The sequence below is a fragment of the Caretta caretta genome, chromosome 3 (genome assembly GCF_965140235.1).
Source record: "Caretta caretta isolate rCarCar2 chromosome 3, rCarCar1.hap1, whole genome shotgun sequence".
NCBI classification, from domain to species: Eukaryota; Metazoa; Chordata; order Testudines; family Cheloniidae; genus Caretta; species Caretta caretta.
Window position 1 is genome coordinate 86,386,853 of NC_134208.1, and position 25,792 is coordinate 86,412,644.

At 41.3% G+C, this 25,792-nt stretch overlaps 1 protein-coding gene across 1 annotated transcript in view; it reads right to left on the reverse strand.

Moving 5' to 3' along the window:
* Window positions 1-25,792, reverse strand: part of REV3L (REV3 like, DNA directed polymerase zeta catalytic subunit) — a 253,067-nt gene that overhangs the window by 58,227 nt on the left and 169,048 nt on the right. The window contains exons 17-21 of the mRNA XM_048844767.2: window positions 21,707-21,899; window positions 19,274-19,385; window positions 11,968-12,083; window positions 8,084-8,202; window positions 7,157-7,275 (exon numbers count right to left, since the gene is read on the reverse strand). Coding sequence (XP_048700724.2) covers window positions 7,157-7,275; window positions 8,084-8,202; window positions 11,968-12,083; window positions 19,274-19,385; window positions 21,707-21,899 — 659 coding nt within the window. The remainder of the gene's footprint in view (window positions 1-7,156; window positions 7,276-8,083; window positions 8,203-11,967; window positions 12,084-19,273; window positions 19,386-21,706; window positions 21,900-25,792) is intronic.

Consider the following 25,792-nt stretch of genomic DNA (forward strand, 5'->3'; position numbering starts at 1 on the left):
GGCATGCTGGATACCAAGGCTATATAGCAGTGCAGGGGCGAACCAGCCTCAGGTCCTTCTCCACCCAAATATCCCTTAAGGAACAGTCTGAAGCAGAGTGGAAGGAGGGTGGGTTGTAGAGCACCCAGAGGGAAACACATCTTGAAGAATAGCAATTGCACAAAGTGAGTAACCTCTTCTTTGAGCAGTGTCCCTGTGGGTGATCCACTTCAGGTGACTTCCAAGCAGTATCCCCAGATGGAGGCAGGGAGCTTCAGAATAGAGTCTAGAACTGAAGATAATACTTCAGAACCATGTGCCGCATCATATCTGACAGCATGGATCAGGGCATAATATTCTAAAAATCTTTGTATTGAAGCCCACGTAGAGGTACATATTTCAGATACTGGTACATTTTTCAGTAATGCTGTAGATGTTGCCTGCAGGAATGAATGCCCGCAGCATCATAACAAGTGATAATACAGCCATCTCAACAGTCTTTAAGTAAAGATCGAGGACCACGTGGATCCAGGAAGGAAACAAAGAGCCTAGGTGACTTCCTAAATTGCTTAGTCCTATCTAAATAGAAGGCCAATGCCCTTCTACCACTGAGGGTATGTTACCAGGATTCCTGCAGAGAACTATGTGGCTTCAGGAAAAACACTGGTAGATGAATAGATTGATTAAGGTGGAACTCCAAAAGAACCTTTGGTAAGAATTTAGGGTATGGACGAAAAGAGACCTTGTGCTTAAAGCTCACCCTAAAGGGAGGAATCTGCCAACAAGGCTCCAATTTCCCTGGCCCCATGGGCCAATATGATGGCTACTAAAAAGGCCGTCTTCACAGATAAATGCAACAGAGAACAGGTTCAAATAGAGGTTCATAAGGTAATTGAATATCAGGTTGAAGTCCCACATCAGGATAGGGTTTCTAATCTGCAGACAGAGATTTCCCAAACCCTTAATAAACCTAGAAGACGATGGATGAGCAAATATGCAAGCATTCCTAACAGCCCTGAGCTCTAGCAGATTGATGTGGAGCCTGATTTCTTGAGCTGTCAATCTGCCCTGAGTTGTGAAGGTATTGAGGTGGGCCCCTCACCTCAAAATGATGCATCTGTTGTAAAAGTGATTGATGGGGCTGGGCAACAGAAAGGAATGCCTGCACAGATGTTGAGTTGATCCTCCCACCAATCTAAGGAGTTCCTCATTTACAGAGGAACCATCACCTCACCAAGCTGTCCCTGATTGGAAAATAGGGAAGACAACAATGGAAGCAGTGGAGGTGTAGTCTTGCATTATTGGTCACAAAAGTGAAAGCTGCCATTGTCCCAGGAGCTGAAGACAAGGTTAATGTGGACTTTTTAACATTTAACTGGAGACCTAACTCCTGGAACAGAGTACGTGGCAGACAGCACTGCTTTGTAGGCATGACCCTTGAGTAGCCAGTCATTGAGGTATGGGAAGACTAGGATTGCTTCTTGTCGGAGGTAAGCAGCCTCTATTGCTGGGACCTTTGAGAACACAATTGGGGGCTGAGGAAAAGCTGAAGGGAAGCACTTGGTACGATAAATGATCCTGGCCTACAGCGAAGCATAGATGTTTTCTTTGCAATGGGTGTATCATATATGGAAATAGGCCTCTTGTAGGTCAAAGGCGGAAAAGCCATCCCCTTTCTCTAGTGAAGGAATTATAGCTCCCAGAGTCACCATTCTGAACTTTTGATACTTTTTGAACTCGTTTAGAAGTCTTAGATCAAAGAATGGTCTCCACTCTCCCATCCTCCTTTGGCACAAGGAATTTCTTTGAATAAAATCCCTTGCCCTTGTGAGGAGGAGGAGGAGGAACCATCTCTATTGTTGCTAATCAACGGAGAGAATTCAATTCTTGTCTCAATAAAAGCTCCGGAGAGGGGTCCCTGAAGAGAGATGAGGAAGGGGAGATGGAAGCAGTGGGAGTGACATAAAATGGATGGTATAGCCTATTATTATGACAGCTATGACCCATTTGTCTGTAGTGATCCTCTTCCAAGCATGTTGGAAATAGGCAAGGTAGTCTCCAAAGTGTGAATAGTGGGCTAATGGGCAAATTTGTAAATCCAGAGGTGTGGGAAGATTTGAAACCTTGACCAACCCATCAAAACTGTTACTTCAAAGATGGCTGGGTGGCTATGGAGGGCGGTAGGGTGGCTCTCTTTCTTTCAAATTGATGCCTCTTTTGGGGGGGTGGGGGGGATCTATGAAACCTGGAAAACTGAGCAGGACGTGATCTCTGGGCACTCTGTGATGCACTAAACCTTTTCTTATTTGTAGGTGTATATATTCTCAGGGACCACAAAGTAGCCCTACAGTCATTTAGAGTGATCAAGGACTCATCTGGGTTTCCAAGAACAGTTTATGACCGTAGAAGGGGAGGTTCTCCAGGGTGTTCTGCACGTCTCTCGGAAACCCGACAAGATGGAGCCATGATACTCTGCACATCACCACCACCGTAGAGATGGATCAGATAGCACCGTGTGCAGCATCTAAGGATGCTTGAAAAGCAGTTCTGGTGATCAATTAGGCCTCTGAGATGACAGGCTCGAATTGCTCCCTATATCTTGTGGAAGATGTTCAATGAATCTGTTAGAATTTGTAACATGACTGCCTGATAATTTGTGATCCTGAACTGCAGGGTTGCTCATGCATTCTGGTCCCTGTCATAAGGGGTAGACTTAGAGATGTGCTGCCTACTCCACTCACCCGCATCGACCACTATGGAGTTAGGTGGCGAGTGGGAGAATAAAATGTCAGAATCCTTAGGGAGACATGATACTTTTATCTGCCCTTTTATACTTGGGCGGAATAGTGGCAGGTGTCTGCCACAACGTCTTAACCTGATTTAGGAGTGTCTCATTGAAGGGTAACACCACCCTAGGGAGTGTTGCTAACTAGGATATCCACCAGTGTGAACTGTGAATCCTTGACCTCTTTGAGAGGAATCTGAACAGTGTTAGCTGCTCTCTTTATGAGGTCTTGAAATTGCTGAAAATCATTGGCCATGGATGATGGCAGAAGCAAAACCACCTCATCTGGAGTTGAGGATGAAATAGATGTTTTAGGGGTGGCTTCTTTATCTGCCCTAGCTTCCGGCTCCTCAAACTTCTCCTCCGGGGGGGAAGCGGAGAAGCTGGTTGGGGAGGAGAGGGTTGTATAACTCTGGCCTCCCTATGACATAGTTGTGGTGGCCTAGCAAATTGTCATCAATAGGCAGCTCAAGAGTCCCAGTATGACAATTGGGAGGGGTGGGGGGGGAGTGGGGCTGGCATGCAGGGCTGATTCTACCACCCTTGATAACAAGCCCAATCTTCCATATGACTTTCAGAGAATGGGTTCCTGAAGGGATATATTGGAGAACCCAGAACAGAAATAGAGATGAATGACTGGAAGCCTCCTTCATCCTCCTCCATCTCATCCAATGGAGGAGCATGTGCAGAAAATGGAGACTCCAGTGGTAACAAAGGACGACAGATCAGAGATCGAAGTCTTGGTACTGAGAGCTGTTTGGTACCAGTGAGGAGTGGGGACTTTAATTCCTCCATTACCAAGAAGTCCTTAGTATATCTGAACTTCTGTGGTACTGAGTAGGGGATAGGTACTGACGCGGTAGCTGAGGCCACTGTTGCTGAAGCCAGCAGTACTAATGATGGTATCTGGCACCGTTGCTTGCTCGGTGCTGTATGCATGTGTACCAATGGATGGACTGAATGCAAAGGAACTGATGGCTGGGCTGAACTTGATGGTGCCAGTCCTAAGTGTCTATGGTTGCCCTTCTTGCTGGTCGAAGGTACTGAGGCCCTACTGAAGCTGCGTCTCTCCTTTGTACTCTGGGACTTCACAGCATTGCCAGTTCCAGAAGAGGAGTTCTTTGACTCAATGGTATTGAGTTGAGCAGTCCAGGTCTCAGAGACTGCAGTTCTTGCTGGAGACCTGGGCTTTTTGGAGCTGACACCTTAAGGTGAGAGTCCGCACTCCTTTTTTCAGAAGCATTCCTTCAAACCTCCTAAGTCTTCCCTTTTTTAGGGGAAGCCTGCACTGAGGTAGGAGGAGCGCTGGATCTGACTGGAGACAGATGTATGGGGGTGGGTCTCCTGACCTGATTCAGAAACTGGCTGAAGGGAACGTTCCATCATTAGCAGTCTGAGTTTAATATCCCTATTTTTCTTTGCCCTTGACTTGAGGGCCACGCAGAAGTTGCACTTTAGGGAGACATGGGACTCCCCCAAGCAATACACTTAGAGTGGCTATCGCTTATAGATATAGCCTCTTGGCAGGAAAGGCAATGTTTGAAACCTGCCAGGAAAAAAAAAAAGGTCTCCCCAAGAGGAAAGAGAGGAGTAAAACAAGCCTCTCAATACTTATCTAACTAACTGATTATAACTATACTAACAACTAACTATAAAAACTATCTTAACTATAGAAATATTAGAAAAGCCAAGGCATGATACAGGGGAACTTACTAGAGCTCTGTCTCAGGCTGAGGTGGTTGAGAAGGAACTGAGGGAGTTTTGCCTGGTCATGAGGGGGAATAGAGCACAAGTGCAGACTGATTGGACACTGATAACTAAAAATTTCCAATCAAAGGCTCAAGAGGTGCATGCACACCTGAATTGGAGCACTCATTGGAACACAACTCAAAGAATTATTAGTTGTTTATGTTAATTGTGGCAAAAGATCCCAATCAAAAGATAGAGGCTCTATTGTGCTAGGTGCTGTACAAACCTATAAGATGTAGTCCCTGCCCTAAGATCCTAAATACTGTATAGTACTGCTTTTTATTTAGATTTATCAAATCCCTCCTTGATTGGTATACTCTGTCAAATATTATACTCAACTGTAGCAGACAATTGTGACAATCCATATTATAAAGATCAGTACTTTTACAAAACTATGATAAATTTTGTATAAAGTATACCTAGTATCATTTGAAAACTCATAATCTGCTGAACATTATTGCCCTGGTAAAATATGTGTATCAACATTGTATGTGAAGCTATAAGAATCTGCTGTATAGCACTGTTATAACATGGTCCAAGATTAAGAAAAGCAGGCCCAAACCAGTTTTTCAGAGACAAAAGGCACTCTGACACCCCAGTCAGGTGTTAAAGAGCTATGCTTAAGCAGTCATTCTCCAGCAACAGGAAGGTGTGAATAAGAAATTTACATTTCATCACAGGGATGGTTCAACCCTCACGTCCACAGGAAACTTGTCGCCTGCACCCCAGCGGGGGGTAAGGGTATAAGAATGGAGGACACACAGAACACAAATGGCTTCTCTCCTCCTTCATCTCTGCTCATGACATCAATGACTCTCAAAGAACTGAACTAAGTGGTTGGGGTAGGGGAGTCCCAGACTGAAAGGAGACCCAGCCTGTGAAATTTATTGCAGCATATGGTGCGGAAAACCTTTGCTTTTTAGTACATTTAGCTCATTAAGTTAGGTACTAGCTTGCATTTTACTCTTTTATTTTCTTTTGTAACACATCCTGACTTTTATGCATCATCACTTGTAATCACTTAAAATCTATCTTTCTGTAATTAGTAAGCTTATTTTATCTTAATCAGTGTGTTTGGATTTGTGTATGTGGGAAACTCCATTTGGGATAACAAGGCTGGTATCATTTTCCTTTGACAAAAGGATGGACTATCTATGAGTCTGCATTGTTCAGTAGTGTACTGGACAATACAAGACGCACATTTCTGGAGAACAAGGCCGAGAGTAAGAATTTGCAGGTGTCGCCCTATATGTAATTCATGAGTAAGGCTGTGAGTTTGTCACGGAGGTCATGGAATTCCATGACTTCTGCAGCGGCCAGTGTGCTTCGCCTGGGGGCAGCTCAGGCAGCCCCATGCCAGTCGCACTGGCAGCTGCTGGGGCAGTCTCAGGCCACCGCTCCCCCCACCCCCAAGCAGCAGGAGTTTGGGTGTGGGAAGGGGCAGGGAGGCGGGGCACGGAACGCAGCGAGGTGGGCTCTGGGCGGCGCTTACCTGGGGGTCTCCCAGAAGCTGCAACATCCCCCTCGCTTAGCTCCTAGGCAGAGACGTGGCCAGGCAGCTCTGCACGCTACCTCCATCTGCAGGCGCTGTCCCCACAGCTCCCTTTGGCTTTGGTTCCCGGCCAATGGGAGCCGTGAAGCCACAGCTCTGGACGGAGGTAGTGCACAGAGCTGCCTGGCCATGCCTCTGCCTAGGAGCTGAGCGAAGGGGATGTCCTCACTTTCGGGGAGGCGCGGAGTCAGGTAGGGAGCCTGCTGGCCCTGCCACCCCACCACCCACCCCCATCACCCACAGCGCCCCCGGGCCAACCCCCTTCCCCCCCAAGATTTAGTTAGGGGTATATAGTAGAAGTCATGGACAGGTCACGTGCTGTGAATTTGTGTTTACTGCCTGCCTGTGACCTGTCCATGACTTTTACTAAAAATACCCATGACTAAAAGGTAGCCTTATCCATGAGTGACTGGTCACAGTGCTCATGTATTTAGCTGGGAGTGAATTTGCATGCTATAGGCTGTGTGAGCAGACCATGAGTGGATATTCTGACAGCAAAGCAGTATAAAAGGCACCCCAGGTTAGAGAATTAAGGGGACACAGTTGTTCAATGATCCAGATTGTACCGTAGGTAATGTCACAACAATGAAAGCTGGATAGTAGGGACAGCTCATTAGAAGTCCATAAGCTATTACCAGCAGGAGAGTGGGGTGGGGGGAGAGAAAACCTTTTGTAGTGATAAACACCCATTTTTTCATGGTCTGTGTGTATAAAAACATCTTCTGTATTTTCCACAGTATGCATCCGATGAAGTGAGCTGTAGCTCACGAAAGCTTATGCTCAAATAAATTGGTTAGTCTCTAAGGTGCCACAAGTACTCCTTTTCTTTTTGCGAATACAGACTAACACGGCTGTTACTCTGAAACCTTTGATAAACACTGTATGCTAAGTTAAGTACTCTACAGGAAGTAATGAAAGACTTTAATACAGCATATCATGCCTATTCACATATCTCAAAGCTGCAGCTCACAATCTTGTCTTGTTTTTTCCATAGTTGCTTTTTTATAAATATAGGAAAGCCATACCACAATAAATTGTGAATCTTGCTTAAAAATATTCTCATAGCAATGGATCATTAGATCATTCATTACCTGTAGATATCTGCCTTGTTGTCAAACCAATCAGACAAAACTCGAGAGGTAAACAGAGGAAAACGCTGATGAAGAACATGAAAACCCACATTTTCAAATGTGTAGTTAGTTAGAGTCACCTAGAAAAATACAAAAGACTTGATAATGATCTTATATTTTTATAATACCTTCCTTTCAGAAGACTCCTAAAGCTCTTCACACACTTTAGCAATAGATTATGAACCACAAATAGGAATTTATTATCGCTAACATGCAGTTACCTAGTAGGTAAAATCATAGCAAATGTTTAACAGTCCACTGAAACAACACAACTGATCATGACAGAAAGGGAAGAATATCTTTCTCCAAATGAAAGTACAGGTGCTAAATAGACTGCAATTACCAAATTAGAACTTGCCCAGGAGTGAGTTACAAGAGGGACCTAATGAGAAGGTTAAACACAATGTAACAGAGCAGCAAAAAAGTGATGGGATACGATAGCTCAAAACAGTTCCACAGGCTTCAAATATTTCTTTTAGTAAAAGTACTATACTAGCTATCTTGCTAGGGACAAGTAAGCTGTTCTCGAGACACATCTTGGACACAAAGAAGTAAAACGAATGAAAAGTAAAGTATGAAAAAAGAATGAAAATAAAAAGTTAAGAAACATTAGTGAAAATCAAAAGGCAAGGACTTCAGTATTTTACATTTCACTAGAACAGTTTCCCTTCAACATTTCAAAACACATTATATGTCTGTTTCTGAAAATAACATTATCTGTCTAAAAAGGGATAAAAAAGCTGTACAACAAAATACTATAGCACAAGTCCCTTCATAAAATTTCTCAACAAAAGATTCCTTAAAAGTTTAGGATTAAAAATAATTAAAAACCAATTTCTCTCTCTTCTAAACTATTTTCAACATATATTTTAACTTATTTTACTTTACCTCATTTCTCATCATTCGCCAAAGATTTAGGATAATTCGTCCAACAATATTTATTTCACTCATTGTATCTGACCCATATTCATCTTGCTCAGCTGCAAATCTGTTCTCTTTCTTATCATCTAATGTAATGAAAAGAGGATACATTTAGACAACTTATAATATAGTCAACATTACTTCAAGCTACTTCTCTGAGAAGTTCTAGGAGCTTCCTGGGAAAACAGCTTGAATGCATTTAAAATGTGTAGTAGCAGAACTGGAATTCAAAACCTGAGCATGTGTAGGTAAAATATATATATATATATATTCTCATTACTCATTAAATAAGATTTTTAGTTACCAAAAAAACCAAAAATATTTAAACCAAACTCATGTCCCCTTAATTTTTCCTCTGGTATGTATGCCCATTTGAGACGACAGCTTGGTCTAGTTTTATTGAACTGTCCACTGCAAGTCTTTATTCTTAAGGGAAATATATTGGAGCAGAGTTGCTGAAATGTTATTTGCATTTGATACTGCACTATAAAAAGGAGGAACACTCCCTATCCTAAAGGGCTTACCCTTGTGATAAAGTTTTGCACTATTAGGCGGAGGGTTGGGAGAGGAGGATGCACAAAACCTTTTACACTGTGAAAGTGGGAAAGGAGGCAGAAGACTTTGTTGGCGCGAAGGGAGGGAAAGAGAGACAGGAAAATTGCAAAGCTGTAGGGAGAAGTATTTTACTCTTGATATTTTAGGCATCACTTTATCATAGGGAGAAAGCCAAAGTGGGTGAGGTAATATTTGTTATTGGACCACGAAGGGCCAAAAAGCCATTAATACGTATGGGAGATCTTAACCACAGTCTCTGTTAAGGACTTTTCACATAGGCCCAAATTCCACAGCTTGGTCTGAGGAATGGGGCCTAGCTAATAATGGACAATATATGGCTAAAGAAAAACTGGGTAAACAGGAGATAACCTTGCTTTGTTTCAACTAGATAAGTGGAGTCAACAGAACTCCAGATGCGGAGCAGTAATTGGGTGTTCATATCATCAGTTACAGACATACAAAGCACTGAAAAGAGCCTCAAAGTCTACTCCCTGGTGCAGAAAGGAGATCGCCAACACCCTCCCCAAATGCCAACCATAGTTCAGGGAGAAGCCTAACATGTCAGTATGAGATATGACATCCCCCCTTCCACGGATGTATTCTCCTTCACAGATGCCAACTCTAGTTCTCAGAAACACAATGGTGAACCCTAAAACTAAAACAATTGCTATTTGCTGTGTACTTTTCACTGTGTTTTTGTTTTAAACCCCCAGGAATGCACCTGTTGGACAACCGGAAGAGCTACCTCATTCCTATGGACCCCAAAATCAGGATTTAACCTACACACTGCAATAGGAAAAGTTTGAGGGAAAACACCTGTGTATTAGCAACATGTTAACCTGAGCTCTGGGCGGAGCCATTATTTAATCTTTTAGACTATTGGTTTATTGTGCTAATCTTGTCTTGCTGCTAGAACCTACCTAGGGGCTCGGGAACTCCAACCCTGTCGCTTCTCTCCGCCCATGAGCACCCTATATAGTCTATTGTAATCAACTGTTTAGCACTGTCTCACTGAGCCTAATAAACAAAGTGACACTCCACCAGCGCTATGCGTAATAAACCCGCATGCTTGACTCCCCATGGTGTCCATTTCTGTTCCTTCAGACCAACTTCTGATGGTGAGAGAGACAAGCTTTCAAACTACACAGAACTCTTCCTCAGGTCTTGGAAAGGTACTCAGTGTCACAGCTAAATACAAGATCAGACAGACAGTTTGGCATAAGTAGTTGATATATATTCTGAGGGACGATTCAAGATATTACCTTACCCACCTTGTCTCTCTAATATCCTGAGACCGACATGGCTAAAACAACACCGTATACATGGGCAGAAAGGGAAAGAGGACTTCCTTACTCTCAATTTTCTTGAGTCTTTGAAGTGCTGCAGCATCACAGAAGAGCAGAGGGTGCTTGTGGTGTCTTTCCTAGCATTCTCTTTGCTCTAAAATGGAAGGGCCATAGTTCTGGGAATTTTTTTCTAAAGTTTATTGGGATGTTTTGAAAGTGCATCATACATAATTTAATATCCCAACATGAAACATTACAGTGACTATACTCTATGATACATTTTAAAAAATATTTTATATTTTTAGAACTATTTCTCCAAATTGTATCAGCTCCATCTGGCCTTTTAAATTAGCATAACAGAGCAAAGAGCATTCTGGGACATTTCCCCCACAATTCTGTATGTGTGCCTACCCCATTTTTATTTGTTTGCTGCACAACTCTGTCCCACACTATTAATTTATCAAAGATGCTCCTATACGGTATCCTATTAACAAAGAAGAGACAACACATTTTGCAGAATAAAGTACACAATACTATATAACAATTATTAGATTTCAGCATCTATTTCCTCAAGTGGCCATGATGTAAATTTCCCCTTGAACAACTCTCAAAAGACAATTTATTCACTGCGTTCCACTTTGAGCACGCAAATGAGATCATAGAGAAGACAAAAGAGAAAAATCTGTACACTCCTGCAGGGCTTCAGATAAAATAACAGAACATAAAGCAACAACTTATTCAATTGCTCACACTCTTTCATGCGTCATCTCAACCAGCATCAATGCTATGAATAAAATCTATTTCCCATTGACAAACTTTATCAATAAAACCTAATCGATAAAACCTATAAGCCACTGACAAACCTTAGTTAGTCTTTTATACACATTATCAAAATGCATGCTATCTTTTTACCTTCTTTATTGTTTCAGACTTTTAGAGAGGCAAAATAATGATTCTCCGTTGGCTGGCCAGTTGTAAAAGAAAATCAAGGCAATATAATTGGTAACAATAATTAATCTTTTCTGTCCACTTGTATGCAGGATCTCCTGCAAAGCTAGAAAATGTCTAATATTTTTGAGTCTGTAACCTTTTTCTGTAACCATCAAAATTTCACAGAGTTTATTCAAGTATATTTGCTTTCTCTAAAGTCAGCCTGATCAGATAACACAGTCTCTCTCACTGGCTTTATCAACATCTCCTCTTTTGGCTTGTCTCTGAGTCTCTACATTTCTTCACTATGCATCAAACCATGCGCTAACAACATAGAAATGATTTTTTCTGCCACAATAAAGATAATTAATGTCCTAATCAGCAATAGGCTCCCCAGTTGATGATCTGCAGGAACTTGTGGAACTTCCACAGCTGGCACCTAGAGAAAACCTATGTGTAGCAAATAAATCCCCACATACATGCTACCACTGTGTGCATGTGCACCAGACTCAGTCAAAGGCAGCAGCAGAGGGAAGAGCTCAGCTTTCCTTTTGCTAGCTGAATTTACAAAAAAGGGAAGGAAGAGTCCATGAAGGAGGCAAAGGGTACTTGCCAGCTCTCCCCTCAAAGGAGTAGAAGAGGTAGGTCCTAGTTGGAGAAGCACAGACTACTGGGGACTCTGGCCACAAAAAAGAGAGGGCAACAAGGAACACAGGGGTGGGAGAAAAGAAGGGAACACGGATGGAATCAGAACCCTGGCCAGAGGGTTATGCAAATAATGGAGGACACAGAACACAGACAGACACAGGTTTGCAGGAGGCGCTTTATCTGAATAGCTATTCCCTAATCTCCCCCCATCTTTGGGGCCAAAACCTATGCAACATAAAAATAAAATAAATAAACCATCACTGAAGAAAACTTCCTAATTTTTTTTAACGTCTGTGGTTGCACCTATATACCTGCATAAGTGCAGATATCCACCAAAAAAAAAAAAAAAAAAAAAAAAAAAAATTAAAAGCATATTACCTTTTACCTAATGATATCAGCAGGGGCTGTGTTATAGTCTATAATATAACCCACCTGGTACACGAGAGATCATCTGGCATAAATCAACACTTAGTGCAGCAGCCCTCTGTAAGAGGTAACCCCACGAATGCATTTGGACTTCATATCCTAACATAATATCAGGGTCATATCTAAAAATGGGAAAAAAGAAAATAAGCTTCATAATATCAATACATTTTTGTGGGACAGTGTGGGCTTGATCCTGCTCATGCTGAAGTCTACAACAAAACCACCACCGATTTCAGTGAAAGCTTGGTGTGGTCCTTCAATGACCACACACATAAATCTTGGAGATTTAATAAGTAAAATATATTTTATTATAAACAATATTATTGACAGAGTAATTGTTAAGCTTAGGTTTTTTTTAAAAAAAGATAAAGAACAAAATAGGGATCTCACCAGTTTTTTGGAAAGCAATATTATATTGACTGTAGGTGAAATCTGACTAGTGGGACAAGACATAATTAAGTTGTGGTCCAGTAACTTCAACAAACTTGTTGCAAGCAGTCTGACAGAGTATAAACAGATTAATATGGCAAAATACTTCTATATTGCTTCCTTGAGAGGAAATTAATCCTGAATCTGTCTGGAATTTTGGTACTCTTAGAGTAGAGGAAAGAAGGGTAGTTTTGCAACTAAAAACACAAAGCTAGATTCTCAGGAGATCTGAGTTCTATTCCAGGCTCTGCTACAGACTTCTTACATAAACTTGGACAAGTCTCTTAACCATTCTGTACCGGTTTTCCCATCTGCAAAGTAGAGCTAATTCTTCTACCACTACTACCTATATCTTCTCCTGCAAAACCTACTATTCTTTGGGAAAACAGTCAAGCAATTCCTTTGATTACCAACAGAGATAAAAATGCTGGCTATGACGCTGAAGAAAATTTCTTTCATCACATTTACAAAGAAAATAACTGAGAAAAAGGGTCATCCATAGCTCATGCTTTAATTGCTCAGTTTTACATTTCTTTTTCATTCTGCCCCCTCACTGGTTTATGTGGGATTTTGTCTTGTAGCTTCTGTTCTCAAAAAGCCCACACTGTCTTCTTCACTAGTCAAGCAATCTTATTAAGAGACACACTATTTGGGCCAGTTTTTGTACCTGCTAGAAACTAACAAATTCTAGTAACTGAAAGCTGTTGACTGGGGAAAAAGTGAGTGGTTTGTAGGTATGTATGCCAGAGCAGACTACATGGCCTGAGGTAGGCCAATACAGAGTACCTTCTGGCTGATACCATTGGCAAAATAAAAAGATGGGCCTCAAAACGATCTTTCAAGCCATTGCCAATCTTTCTGCAGAGATGGAAAGTAGCATTCGTACTGGGAGGATTTAAAACATGCAATATTAGTAACAATCCAATCATCCTTGCTGTAGAGAGAAGAAATATGATCATTTTCCTCTCTAGACAGAAAGATTCACTCTGTACTAGTTTTGCTGCTATGTCATCTCCATTTTCTTTCCATTCTGTAGTAAACATTTATTTTTATTTCAATGAATTGTGTCTTCTTTTCTTTTTTTAATGTACGTTTTTCCTGAGTGCTCATTTTCCTCCAGCTAATATTGAGGCAAATGGAGGAAAGAGTGCAGGCCAGACTTACAATACAGACAGAAGAGGGAGTTGTCTAGAACCGCAAAATATTTAGTGGACAGTAATTGCATAACTGAAAACTCTGGGGAGCTTTTCCCAGTTTTCCTTGGGCAACAAAACTCATAGAGCTGGTACTGGAAAGTAAGAGGAGATTCTTAGAGGAAGATGCTACTGACCGAGGAAAAGTTATTTCAGTGAAGTTTATTTTAAGGCAGATGCAGGGGATTTTTCCCCTTGCAACTTGATGTTAAATCTTCTTGACCTCCTGAAATGGTGCTAAGGAACTTATGAGAAACAAATATAATATTATGTGTCTAATATGAAAATTTGGTTAATTCAATGTTTATGCAGCCCTTTACATGTAAAAGCATTATGGACAAGACTTAAGTGCTAAGAATTATTGTTTATTATGGCAAAACCTGCTACAATTTTAAAAAGTGACTTTACCATACAATCTTCAAGGAGATTGTGTTCTCTTATATCCTGGTATATTATATTTCATATCTTCTCTCAGAAGCCACTTCCTGCTTTCTCACTCTGGGAGAGGGAGGGAGAAGGGGGGCACATGGCTGGTGGACCATGCAGCAGTGAATCCACTGACTCTGTCCATGCTCCTTCTATTCCTGATTCCCTTAGCTCTGTGTCATGCAGGAGCATGTATTCCTGTGTAAAGCCCCCAAATCCTGCTCCTCCCCCTCTGCACAGCAGAATAGCACCTTTTCCATTATATGTAGGGACCTCTATACCTGCACCAGAGGGGCAGCATTTGCCTTAAATGTGAAAGAAAGAGGCCCATAACATTTAATTTCTCTTTCATGGGAATCCACTGCTCCATCAGGCCTGGCAAACTGTTTCCATCTTTTTCAAGTCATTGAGGCAAAATGGCTTGCAATTTTAGCCTTCCCTTATTGTCTCTAGAAGCCTGTTTTTAGAGCATCCTCTAGTGGTTTGCCTATTGAATTTCAGGCACAGCTCTCCCAAGTCTTCTACTTTTGGGTCTTTGAAAAGAGGTTCTCAGTTCTTTTCAGGTACACTTTTCCAGTTTTCTCCCTGTCCCTGCAGGCTGGCCTCCATTTGATAGGAAGATGGTCTATCTGAGTGGGACAGGGATTCCTTTAGTATAACAGCAGATCCCCAGGCTCCAGCAGAAGTTGAGCTGTCCCAACAGCAATTCCGAAAAACCTAGAGTTCCTGCACTCGCCTCTCTGTGCTGGTAGATCATCTTCACTGTTTGCACAAAGTTAGGGCGGGGCTGCTTTACAGCTGGTATCTGGCTTCTTAGCATATTTTATGCCCAAGTCCTCCTTTTATTCCTGAGCATCATCTCCACACCACTGCAGCCAACACAGGACAGGTCAAAGAGGGAATTTTGGGCTCCGTGTGAGTTCCCTCCCACCCTAAGACTGCTCCTAGCACCCGAAGGAAGGCCTTTGTAACTGCCCTTTTCAGTGACTCACTCCCACTGAAGTTTACTCTTCAGTTTCTCTGAGAGTTCACCCTCCCAGGCTGTGTCTGCTCAGAGACAGTTTCCTGCATCTCCTGAACCTCAAATCTCATGTTATTCAATATCTCAATAACCTTTTAGAATGAGGAGGATTTGCTGGTTCCTGCTCCTCCTAAGTGCCTCCCTTTAGCTGTCTCCACAAAGAGTTAAGCCATGCATATATCCCTAGTTGTGAGTGCTCCTACTCTCCTCAGACAGCTCACGCTCCAGCAGTCTCTCAGGACAGCTGGAATCTGCAGTAAAAATAAAACATTTTGCCAAAATCAACTCTTCTGTAACACCCTTAACATGAAGGAACAGGCAGCTGCAGCTCAAACACCATTTCTAGGACCACCCTTTGAGGTGAAACCTCTCAAGTTTTAGAAAAAATTCTGAAAAATCTATAAAATTTTGATAAAATTATGCCTAGCCAATCCTCATCTAAATGCTAGAATGTGCTTCAGCTCTTTTTGCTACAGCTTTCAGTAATACTGGAACTGTCAGTGATTTCATCCACGGTGTCTCATCAAGGCCAAGAACTAATAAGAGGGCATTATGTCAGAGAGGATCCTCTCCAAGACAATGAAGCCCTGCCAACTCATGTTTGCCTTCCCCGATGGAATGTTCAAGAAATTCTTTGCAACGTGGGCTGGTTTCATTTCAGACAAATGGGCTCTCAGTATTATCAGAAAAGATCTCCTCAATAACTTTTGAGCACCACTAATTTTTCCATCATTTCCTTTGCCACAAGACCTTATGAAAACCAAAGGTATTCTAGATAGTATCTCAAAACCTCTCTTCTTTGGCATAATCTCCCAGTTCTAATGGAAGAGGCTTTGGTTTCTACTCCAACTTCTTTGGGGGTATTCAAAATATCTGGAAGTTTTCAGCATAGAAACACTTGTGCTTTACAATTCAAGAGAAACACCAAGGATTTCTTGTGCATCATGGGCCTCAAGAAGGCTTATCTTTACATGTTAATATGCCCCATCGTTGAAAAATGTTAATGCTTTACCATCAGGGACAACCATTATCAATTCAAGGCAATGCTTCTCAGCCTTTCATCTGCTCCACAGGCATTTACCAAACTGATGGTTATCTTGGCAGTCAATCTGAGATGAGAGTATTCAGATCTACCACTGTGGATGAACTACTGGCATAGATGCAATTGTATGAGGCTTCACAGTTGCTGAATTTTCTTGAGCAACACTGGAGATGAATCTGTAATGAGTGCTCTAATTACATCACAAGAGCTCTCAGTTCTGCGGACCACTTTTCAAAACTGACATTGGACTAGTGGTGTTGCCTGAATTAAAAAAAAAAAAACTTATCAAAAGTCAGGACCTCACTCATTTATTGTTCTTCACTCTATAGGTTTCAACATACTAATGCCTCCAGATAGTTTTCTGAGTGATGTTCCACCTCCACTCCTTCATAATTTTCTGATCAGGTAATGGAATTATCAAAATTCATGAAACCAATCTGCTGTCAGTCCCAACCAATCGATGCTGAGCTCCCTCTCCTGCTAGAGACCCCTGGGTCATTTGTTAAGGGCAAACCATTGGCAGATACAACAGCAATCTGTATGATGAACAACAGATTGTTCTGATGGGAAACTCGTAGGTGTTTGCATACAACAGAAAGTAAATGGTCCTGTCCCTGCAAGGGAGTCCTAGCCTGGCACCAATGCCGTGGATCTGCAAATGATGGGGAATGTAGTAGTCAGCTTTCTTTGATATGTTCTTCCAGAGTTCATAACCAACCATGTAGAAAGTGATGAAGCCACTGTAGCTCAATCACCAAGGCAGAACAAGAAACAAAATCCTAAACAGAGGTCTGGACGACTTCCATTGCACTTGGAACATCTGGATGTCTCCCTCAATGTCACATACATCTGGAGTAAGACCAAGAAATCAGCCAGTTGGCTCCACTGCTGCGGGATGGACCTGGGAGCTGAACTAGTAAGTCCCTGATTGTTTGGAGACGGTTCTTCCCACAAGTAGATTTGTTTTCTGTCCAATGCACCAGGAACTTAATAATTTTGGTTCCTGGCAGTGACAACCCACAAGCCTACTGAACAGATGTGCTGTCATTCTCATTGTCTGGTCTCCAGAGTTATGCTCTTCTACAGAGAAAGTCAGAAAGATCAACAAGAAGAAATGTGCAGTCATACTGATTATTCCATTTTGGTCCAAAGTAGCTATAGTTCCATAGACTAATGCAAAGGTCAGTATGCCAGCCAGGGATTTTATCAGCTTCTTAGAAATTAATTCACAAAAGTCTTCTATCTCACTCAGATCTTGAATCTCTGAGAGTAGTTCCCTGGATCCTGAACAGTAACGTTTCCTAGAATATGATCTGGTTGATTTCCTCCTCAACTGCAGGAAATCCTTCATCAGTTGATCTTACCAGGTCAACAGGAGAATCTGGTGTTTGTGGTGCACTAAGCAGAAAAACCCTCTAACACTGGCAACAAAAGACTTTTTGAAAATTTTCCCCGTACTAAGTGTTCTCATTAAAGCTCCTTTTGAGCCCCAAGAGAAACTTCTGTCTGCCAATCTTAGTTCACCTTCCTTTTAGTGATCACATCAGCAAGAAAATTCCTGCTTAAGTACCTTTACTCCCCCGACTCAAAGTAGTAATTGAGGCTAGCCGCTGATTTTGCTTATAAAAACCCCACGGACTTCCATTTAACCTTATCAATATTCTTATACTCTTTCTGCCCAAAGTCTACACACGCTGAAAGAGAAAACAGATGCACACAAAGGATGTGTCTAAATGGTAAAATTCTATTTGCACAGAACTACACCTACAGGAAGTTTGATGCCCTACTGGTATTATACAGGTGAAAGGTGGGACTAAGAAGGATAGTGTAAGACATCAAAGTCCTCTCTCTCTCTCTCTCTATATATATGGATTAAGTCTGTAATCTTCGAGGAATACAAATTACCTAAAGCAATTTCTGAGGATAAGTTGCTGACTCCAACAGGTGTACTAGCACATTACAGTAAAAGAGACAGAGCCTCTTATGAAGAGATTTGCCAGGCAAGCTATCTGGTTGTTGGTACATTCCTTCAAAAAGCACTACAAAATCAGTATCCTTTCTTCATCCAGTGATGCCTTCAGATGTACAAATGTTGAGTCTTCCATTGATGGTGATCTTCATGAATACAGCAAAACTTCTAACTGCTGTGATATCTTTGATATGTTGTTTACATGCTGGCATTTGATTTCTTTTTAAATTTCCACCCATTTCTTGGGGGATTTTCTTTTAAAACTGCTTGCTACTTCCAGTGGTTTCCCAAGGCAGATGGAGCACCTGATTTCCAAGAAAGATAAAGATAAAATTAGTTTCCTTACCTGTAAGTTTGTCTTCTCTGAACAAGTATCCGCTGCTCTGTCAGGACCCACCCTATGTTGGTTGCTTTCAGCAACTCTTTTTGTATTCTGGCTTCATGGGGTTGGTCAATGTCATTCTCCTCAGAGGTTTTCTGGTTGGAGAGAGAGAGAATTGCAAATGTACTCTGCCTAGTACACATTTTGTCTTCAGCATGTACTCCAGCCAGATGATTCACGGTTTAGTCTGCTTATTTTTCCTTGAGACTATGACTTTCGCAGCTTTGGCAGTTGGGCCTTGCAGAGAGATGTGCCTGCAGTTCCAAAGTTACAGCACCAGAGGATGCTGTAAAGCAGGTGTTCAAAACTTGGAAGAGAAAAACCCTACAGTTTTCCAAGCCTAATAGAACAAGGGATTCCCATTCAGAGAAGACAAATTTATGGGTCAGGAAACTAGTTTTTATCTACAGGTTATGCTCATGTACCCATATAAATTTCTGTGTGGAAAGTATTTTGCCACAAAAAACCTGCAAAAACGTCTTCCTATCTTGAGGTTTTCTGTAGTTCTCATCACCGTAATATCTAATATTTTGAGAGTTCAAGACTGAAATGTGTATACTGGATTGTGGGATTAAGAGGAAAGGTTATAAATTTACAGGATTACTGATAGGAGTGTTTAGGTTCGGGGCTTTAACTCAGCTAACTAAGAGGCTCTTATTATATGCCTGGTATAAGAGGAAAGGAAAAACAGATGTTTTTATTCAAGAGACCACCATGCTTGTCCATTCTAGAAATGAGCCTTTGGGGAAAGACAATAACAATCAATACTTGGGAGACTGGCAGGGGCTGAAAGAACTAAATCTGCTGTACCATGCCTGAAAAATAAAAGCAGAACACACAGATATGCTACCTTTTTACAATATTCACTACTTCCTGGAAAAGAGCTTTCTCATCAGCAGCATAAGTGACTTCTAGTCCTGTAACTCCAGATCTTGTGAGCAAAGGGGCCTGGTGTCTGCTACCTAGAAAACAAGTGAAATAATCATTAATTTTTAGGACAAACTCCACTACTCCAGTCTCTCTTATTCTTTAAAATAAAACATACAACTCAAATCATTTGAACAGAGAAAATAATTTCTGCCTCTACAAAGTACATTCATATCTGTCTTAATATTGATTAAAAATTACTAATACAATTAATCCTTCTCTGGATTATTTTTGTTCTCAAAGGTGGGTTTTAGGCACAAGATTTCCATTTTTTCACTTTGCAAATTGTTCCATGAAGAAGAGAATTTTCTAGAAATTCCCAAAGATGAACAAATTTGACCCAAGGAACAATGTTAGCATTTTACATCCACAACCGTCAGGCTAAGAACTATATTTGAAGAAAAATGTTAAAGAACTGTACTGCATCTTATGTTCTATATTCTTCACATACAATATCTATTTTAATTAACTACATTACACTTGTTTAGACTCGTTCTTTGCAAAGTGCTTTGCATATGAAAAGCCCTATACAACACAGTATACTTTTTAAAACTCCAACCCCACCCCCACTGACTCGAGGAAATAAAAAATAACCAATTAGAGAAGAAGTGTAATGAAGCAGAACAACAACTGTGTCTTCAAAATTCCCTTACATAACAGATCATAACATCTCTGATTAAACCAATCAACTGGAGTTTTAAAAGGAGCTTGATAAAAGATGAATACATTAGTCCACATTAGCTCAAAAAATAATTCTGTGCATTTTCAGAATTAATTAAAATACAGGCTATCACTTAAAATGCAATAATGTAAAATGATGTGCAGCTCAGTCTCAAGTCACTCCTCAAGGAGCTCAACAAGCTCTTCACTAAGAAAACAGTGAGAGCACTTACAATAAAAAGGAAGAAAGATTATCACAACATTTAAATGAACTACCTCATTTTATCACTAAATAAATTCTGCAGATCAGTATGTCTGATTTTTCAATATACTACTAGTCTTATTCACAGAGTTTTCTTCATAATTTTTCAGAGCAGTTCCTAAGGCGCCATAACAGTCTCTCATGACAACTCTCACTCAGTACAATAATGGAGTTAATTAAAAATACTAACAAAGAAACAAATACCAGAATAAGCTACATTAAAAGTAATATTAGGGACTTCACCTAAACCCATAAAATTCCTGCAATATCTTAAAGAAGCAGGTGAAGGATGGAACTGTTGCCTTAAGACTAAATTTCCTTTTTATTGGTAGGTTTTGGGCTATGCCTTTATTGTTAGACAGTATTTTGTGGTTTAATATACAGCTATAATGCCGCTTTTTTTTTTTTTTTAATTCCCCAGAATAAATCTTAAAAGAAACAGGACTTTTTTTAATAGTCTAAACCAGTGGTACTCAACCTTTAACAGCTGGAGAGCCACTTCACCATTAAATGGAGTTGCAGAGCACCTTAAAATCAAGTACCGACATTGTGATCTTTGTGTCATGATGTTTCCTCAATGTCTGATGATGATGCAGTGTCACATCATCATCATATATTGACACATCATGACACGACCCACCATCCCCTCTCCCAGCAGCACACTCTCTCTCTCTCCATCCCCTCCTGGCTGCTGGGAAGGAGTGGTGGTCTCTCCCCATTCTGCCCCCCGGCTGCTGGGTGGGAGGTGATCTCTACTCTTACCTGTGGGGGAATCCCAGCAGCTCCTTTTCTTTCCCCCTTTGGGAGGGGGAACTTCAGCGACTCCCACACTGCCGGTCCATTTGCTCAGTGCTCCCCGCGCTGCCTGATAGAGTGGAGCGCCGATCAGATGCCTACATTGCGAGAGCCGCCTGTAGGGCCATGAAGAGCCACATCCGGCTCTAGAGCCACAGGTTGAGTATCACTGGTCTAAACAAAGCCAAAAAGGTACAATACAATAAGGGCCCCTGTTTAGATCCTAAAAGGATCAGATAAAACCACAAATATAACCCTTAAGTAAAATATTAAACATACTGTCTTGATTTAACATTTTCTATTTGTAGCTAGCCAGCAATTTCAGCAGGAGACTAAGGCAAATTTTCCTCTTTACACCTCTAGAACACTGCAGGAGCTTGCTCAGGAGTACACAAACACAGGTCTACTGCATACATGTATCATATCTGTGGTTTACAACTTATGAGATGGTTCATAGGAAGATATAACAGGAAAACCCTACCTATGCTTAATATAGCCTTGCATCCAATACTCACAAGAGAAAATTAAATGAGTTAAAACAATACTATACAACCATATTTGATCATGGCTTGCTAATGCTTCATTTTTACAAGATACAGATTTTGGCAAAGTACTCTTAAGAAAAAAAAAAATAGGAACCTTGGCTTGAGATTGTTCTGTCTTTATCAATCACTATAGCACCAGTGATTTCTCTTTTATCAGTATTTGGCAGTTCTGTGTCAGATGAGATGCAGAAGAATAAAGCACAGATAGGATCAAATTCAGGGTCTGGCTCCAAGTCTCGTCTGGTTCGAGCATGTAACTCCATACTGATGAGTGTAAGGTTTTGGACCTACATCAAAGAAAACCCAAGTACAAGTTTATATTTTGTGGCTCTTTTCAAACAATTAAATTTCACACAGTTTTGAAAGAAGCAGATTATTCATATAAATGAAATCATTATAAGCAAGGGTCCAATACATTTATATAAAACTACTTACACATAAGAGCTAAAAAACAGCTGACTAAGCCTACATTTTTAGAATCTGTTTTTAAAAAAATATTAATTGTTTTGTGCAAGGTTACCAGTAGACAACTGTATTTTTAAGTAAACCAACTTGGAATAATTTTTACATATTGAATGTTTGTTTTCTAATGGGTACTGTTCTCCTGGTCCTTTAAGTCTTGATTAAACATTTCAAATGGCAGCACCAAGAACATGAAAATTACATAATCCATAATATTAAATTATAACACTTTTCACTTCCATACCATTTTTCATCATAGAATCCAAACTTCTTTACAAATCGTATTGAATTTAGCCTCAACATTTGTGTGCAACACAGTACCACCTCAGCTCCATTTTTTACAGATGGGGAAACAGGCATAGAGAGATTAAGTGATTTGGAAAAAATTCACAGAGAAATTGTGACAGAGTCTTAAACAAAATACCCGGGACCACAAGAACATCTTTCCATTTAGTTGGTCAATGGACATACAAAGATTTGGTAATTCTACTCTATAACATGAATTTAGGGTTATTCCATTTTTTGTATTTTCCATTTTCTCTGCAAAATGACATTTTCATTTTGAAAAAAGAAATGTGGGTGTTTGTTAATACATTCCTTGCTTATCCCATATAGGTGGGAATCTAGCTTTTAAAAAAGAAAACAAAGCTTAGGAGTTTTAAGGAAGAAACGAAATCCTGTTTTGTTTTGTTTTTCCTAGAATGCACAATAGTTAGCATTCCTTGTTGCACAGGGAGTGCCCATGTGGGGAAGAATATGAGAAGACACAGGTAGTAGTACTCCTTTGTTTTATAACGGAAGGTCATTTCAAGCAGTACAAAAGTCAGTTTGCTTGTTTGTAGATTATGGGGATAAAAAACTGAGTATGGAAGAACCAGAGGACTGGAGTTGAAGTGAATCTAGCAGCTATGCAAAGATCAGGACAAGGAAGCAGCAGAGTACTGGACACAAGAGGGACAAGGAAGTAGCAAAAGGTTGGAGGTGGGTGAGAAGAGGGAAAGCTCCAAACACAGTTCTTCCTCTCTTTTCTCAATGTCTTTGAAATTAATGTATCATGCTTCTTAGTACTTATATACAATGGTTTGGCATGGCTTGGCATGATATATAAATCTGGACTAAGCAGATACAGCTACAGTATCAGTCTGTCAACAGATTCAGGAAAACAGTACATTTGGAATATTTTCCTCCAAACCAAAAAATTACTTTCTAAAAGTGAAAGTTAAAATTAAGCTGAAACTGACTGTGGTTCTACCAGTCATCAAGACAGTGCACTATATTGCTCAGGGGTCCGGCTACCTCCTGAGTCCTACCTCATGCATCATCAGTTAACAAAGTGGAAGTATTGGGCTTTTTCAGTAAGAAAGTTAAACAATTTACTGAATCAAAATGGATTGTTGAGTTTTTTGGTAATACTTTTTGTGCAGTATTAAATATCTAGCCCTTCTGGTTATGATCCTTCTAAATTTGAAATAAAACAGTTCTGGCTTTCTGAGTAATGACAATTTAAATATCAAGTTTAGCCTAAATAGTAGAGTAATTTAGCATCCACCAAATGTGTTTTATGTATTGTCTGATAAGTTTCAAAAGCTATTCCCATCAAAATAAGATGCATGATCTGAAGGTGCAAATAACTGAATATTTGATATTTTTGTTCTTCTTTAGAGCTCAACATAGGAGTTAAAGAGAACAAAACCCAGAAGATTATCGGGAGTTTAGAAGCTCTATTGGTGAAGATCTTGGTGACAGGACTGTACATTTTCCAAAAGTTTCCACAGAATTTATCAGAGTTTTTGGCAGATTTCTAGTGGCTCAGAATCACCAGGAGAAGTTATATAGTAAAGGTTTCAGAGGAACAGCCGTGTTAGTCTGTATTCGCAAAAAGAAAAGGAGTACTTGTGGCACCTTAGAGACTAACCAATGTATTTGAGCATGAGCTTTCGTGAGCTACAGCTCACTTCACTCACGAAAGCTCATGCTCAAATACATTGGTTAGTCTCTAAGGTGCCACAAGTACTCCTTTTCTTTATATAGTAAAAGCTCTTTTATCCGGCACTTCACTAACTGGCAAGCTCTATAAACTGGCATTTCTGATCTGCACTGAAAGTCCAGTTTATAGTGTGGTTGGGGCACGGGAGGGGCTGTGGGGCGTGCTCGGGGAGGGAGTTTGGGTCTGGGAGGGGGCTTGTGGCCAGGCAGCTCTGCAGGCACGCTGCCTCCGTCCCCCCCCCCGAGGGCTGACTCTGCGGCTCCCAGCCCATTGGCTGGGAACTGTGGCCAATGGGAGCTGCAGGGATCGGCGCCTGCCGATGGAGGCAGTGTGCCTGCTTGCAGAGCCGCCTGGCTGCGCCTCTGCCAGGAGCACCAGGGACGGGGAGCTACTTGCAAGGAGCCCCCAGAGATGAGTGCGACCCCCGTCTGGCACCCCAAGCCTCTCCTGTGCCCCAATCCCCGTCCCGGACCCAAACTCCCTCCCAGAGCCTGTGCCCCACAGCCCCTCCTATGCCCCTGCTCCGCATCCTCCCCCAGCATTCTAAACCCCTCCCTCTAAGTTAACTGGCATTTTCAATTTACCGGCAACCCCTGTTCCCCCAGCATGCCAGTTAAAAAAGCTTCTACTGTATAGATAAAGACAAGTTACTCCTCATATAGTCATAAATTTTAAGACCAGAATGGGCTATTATGATCATGTAGTCTAACATTCTGTATAACTAGGGCCCTACCAAATTCATAGTCCATTTTGGTCAATTTCACGGTCATAGGATTTTAAAAATAATAAATTTAATGATTTCAGCTATTTAAATCTCACATTTGTAATTGTAATTGTAGGGTCCTGACCCAAAAAGAAGGGTCAGAGGGGTCACAAGGTTATTGTAGGCAGGGTTGCGGTGCTGCTACCCTTACTTCTGCACTGCTGCTGGCAGTGGTGCTGCCTTCAGGGCTGGGCAGCTGGAGAGCGTCAGCTGCTGGCTGGGAGCCCAGCTCTGAAGGCAGAGCCGCCGCCAGCAGCAGCACAGAAGTAAGGATGGCCTGGTATGGTATTGCCTCCCTTACTTTTGTGCTGCTGCCTGCAGAGCTGGGCCCTCAGTAAGCAGCCACCACTGATCGGCTGCCCAGCTCTGAAGGCAGTAGTACAGAAGTAAGGGTGGCATGGTATGGTCTTGCTACCCTTACTTTTGCGCTGGTGCTGGCGGTGCGCTGCCTTCAGAGCTGGGCGCCTGGCCAACAGCCACCGCGCTCTGGCAGCCCAGCTCTGAAGGCAGCGCAGAAGTAAGACTGGCAATACTGTGAGCCCCCTAAGTTAATCTTGTGACCACCCCCCCGCAACTCCCTTTTGGGTCAGGATCTCCAATTTGAGAAACGCTGGTCTCTCCCATGAAATCCATATAGTACAGGGTAAAAGCACACAAAAGACCAGATTTCATGGGCGGGAAACCAGATTTCATGGTCTGTGATGCATTTTTCATGGCCGTGTATTTGGTAAGGCCCTATGTATAACACGGGCCACTGAATTTTACTCAATAATTTCTGCATCATTCCCATAACTTCTGATTGAACTAGAGCATGATGAAAGGAGGAATCTTTAATGGTTAAGTGCCCCTGAATTAGGGTCTCTCAATCGTTAATAGGGAGCAATAGTTTGTTTAATTTTGACACAATATTTTTAGGGTATATTAAGCTTCAAACTTTTTAGACTAAAAATTAAGCAGCCATTATCAGC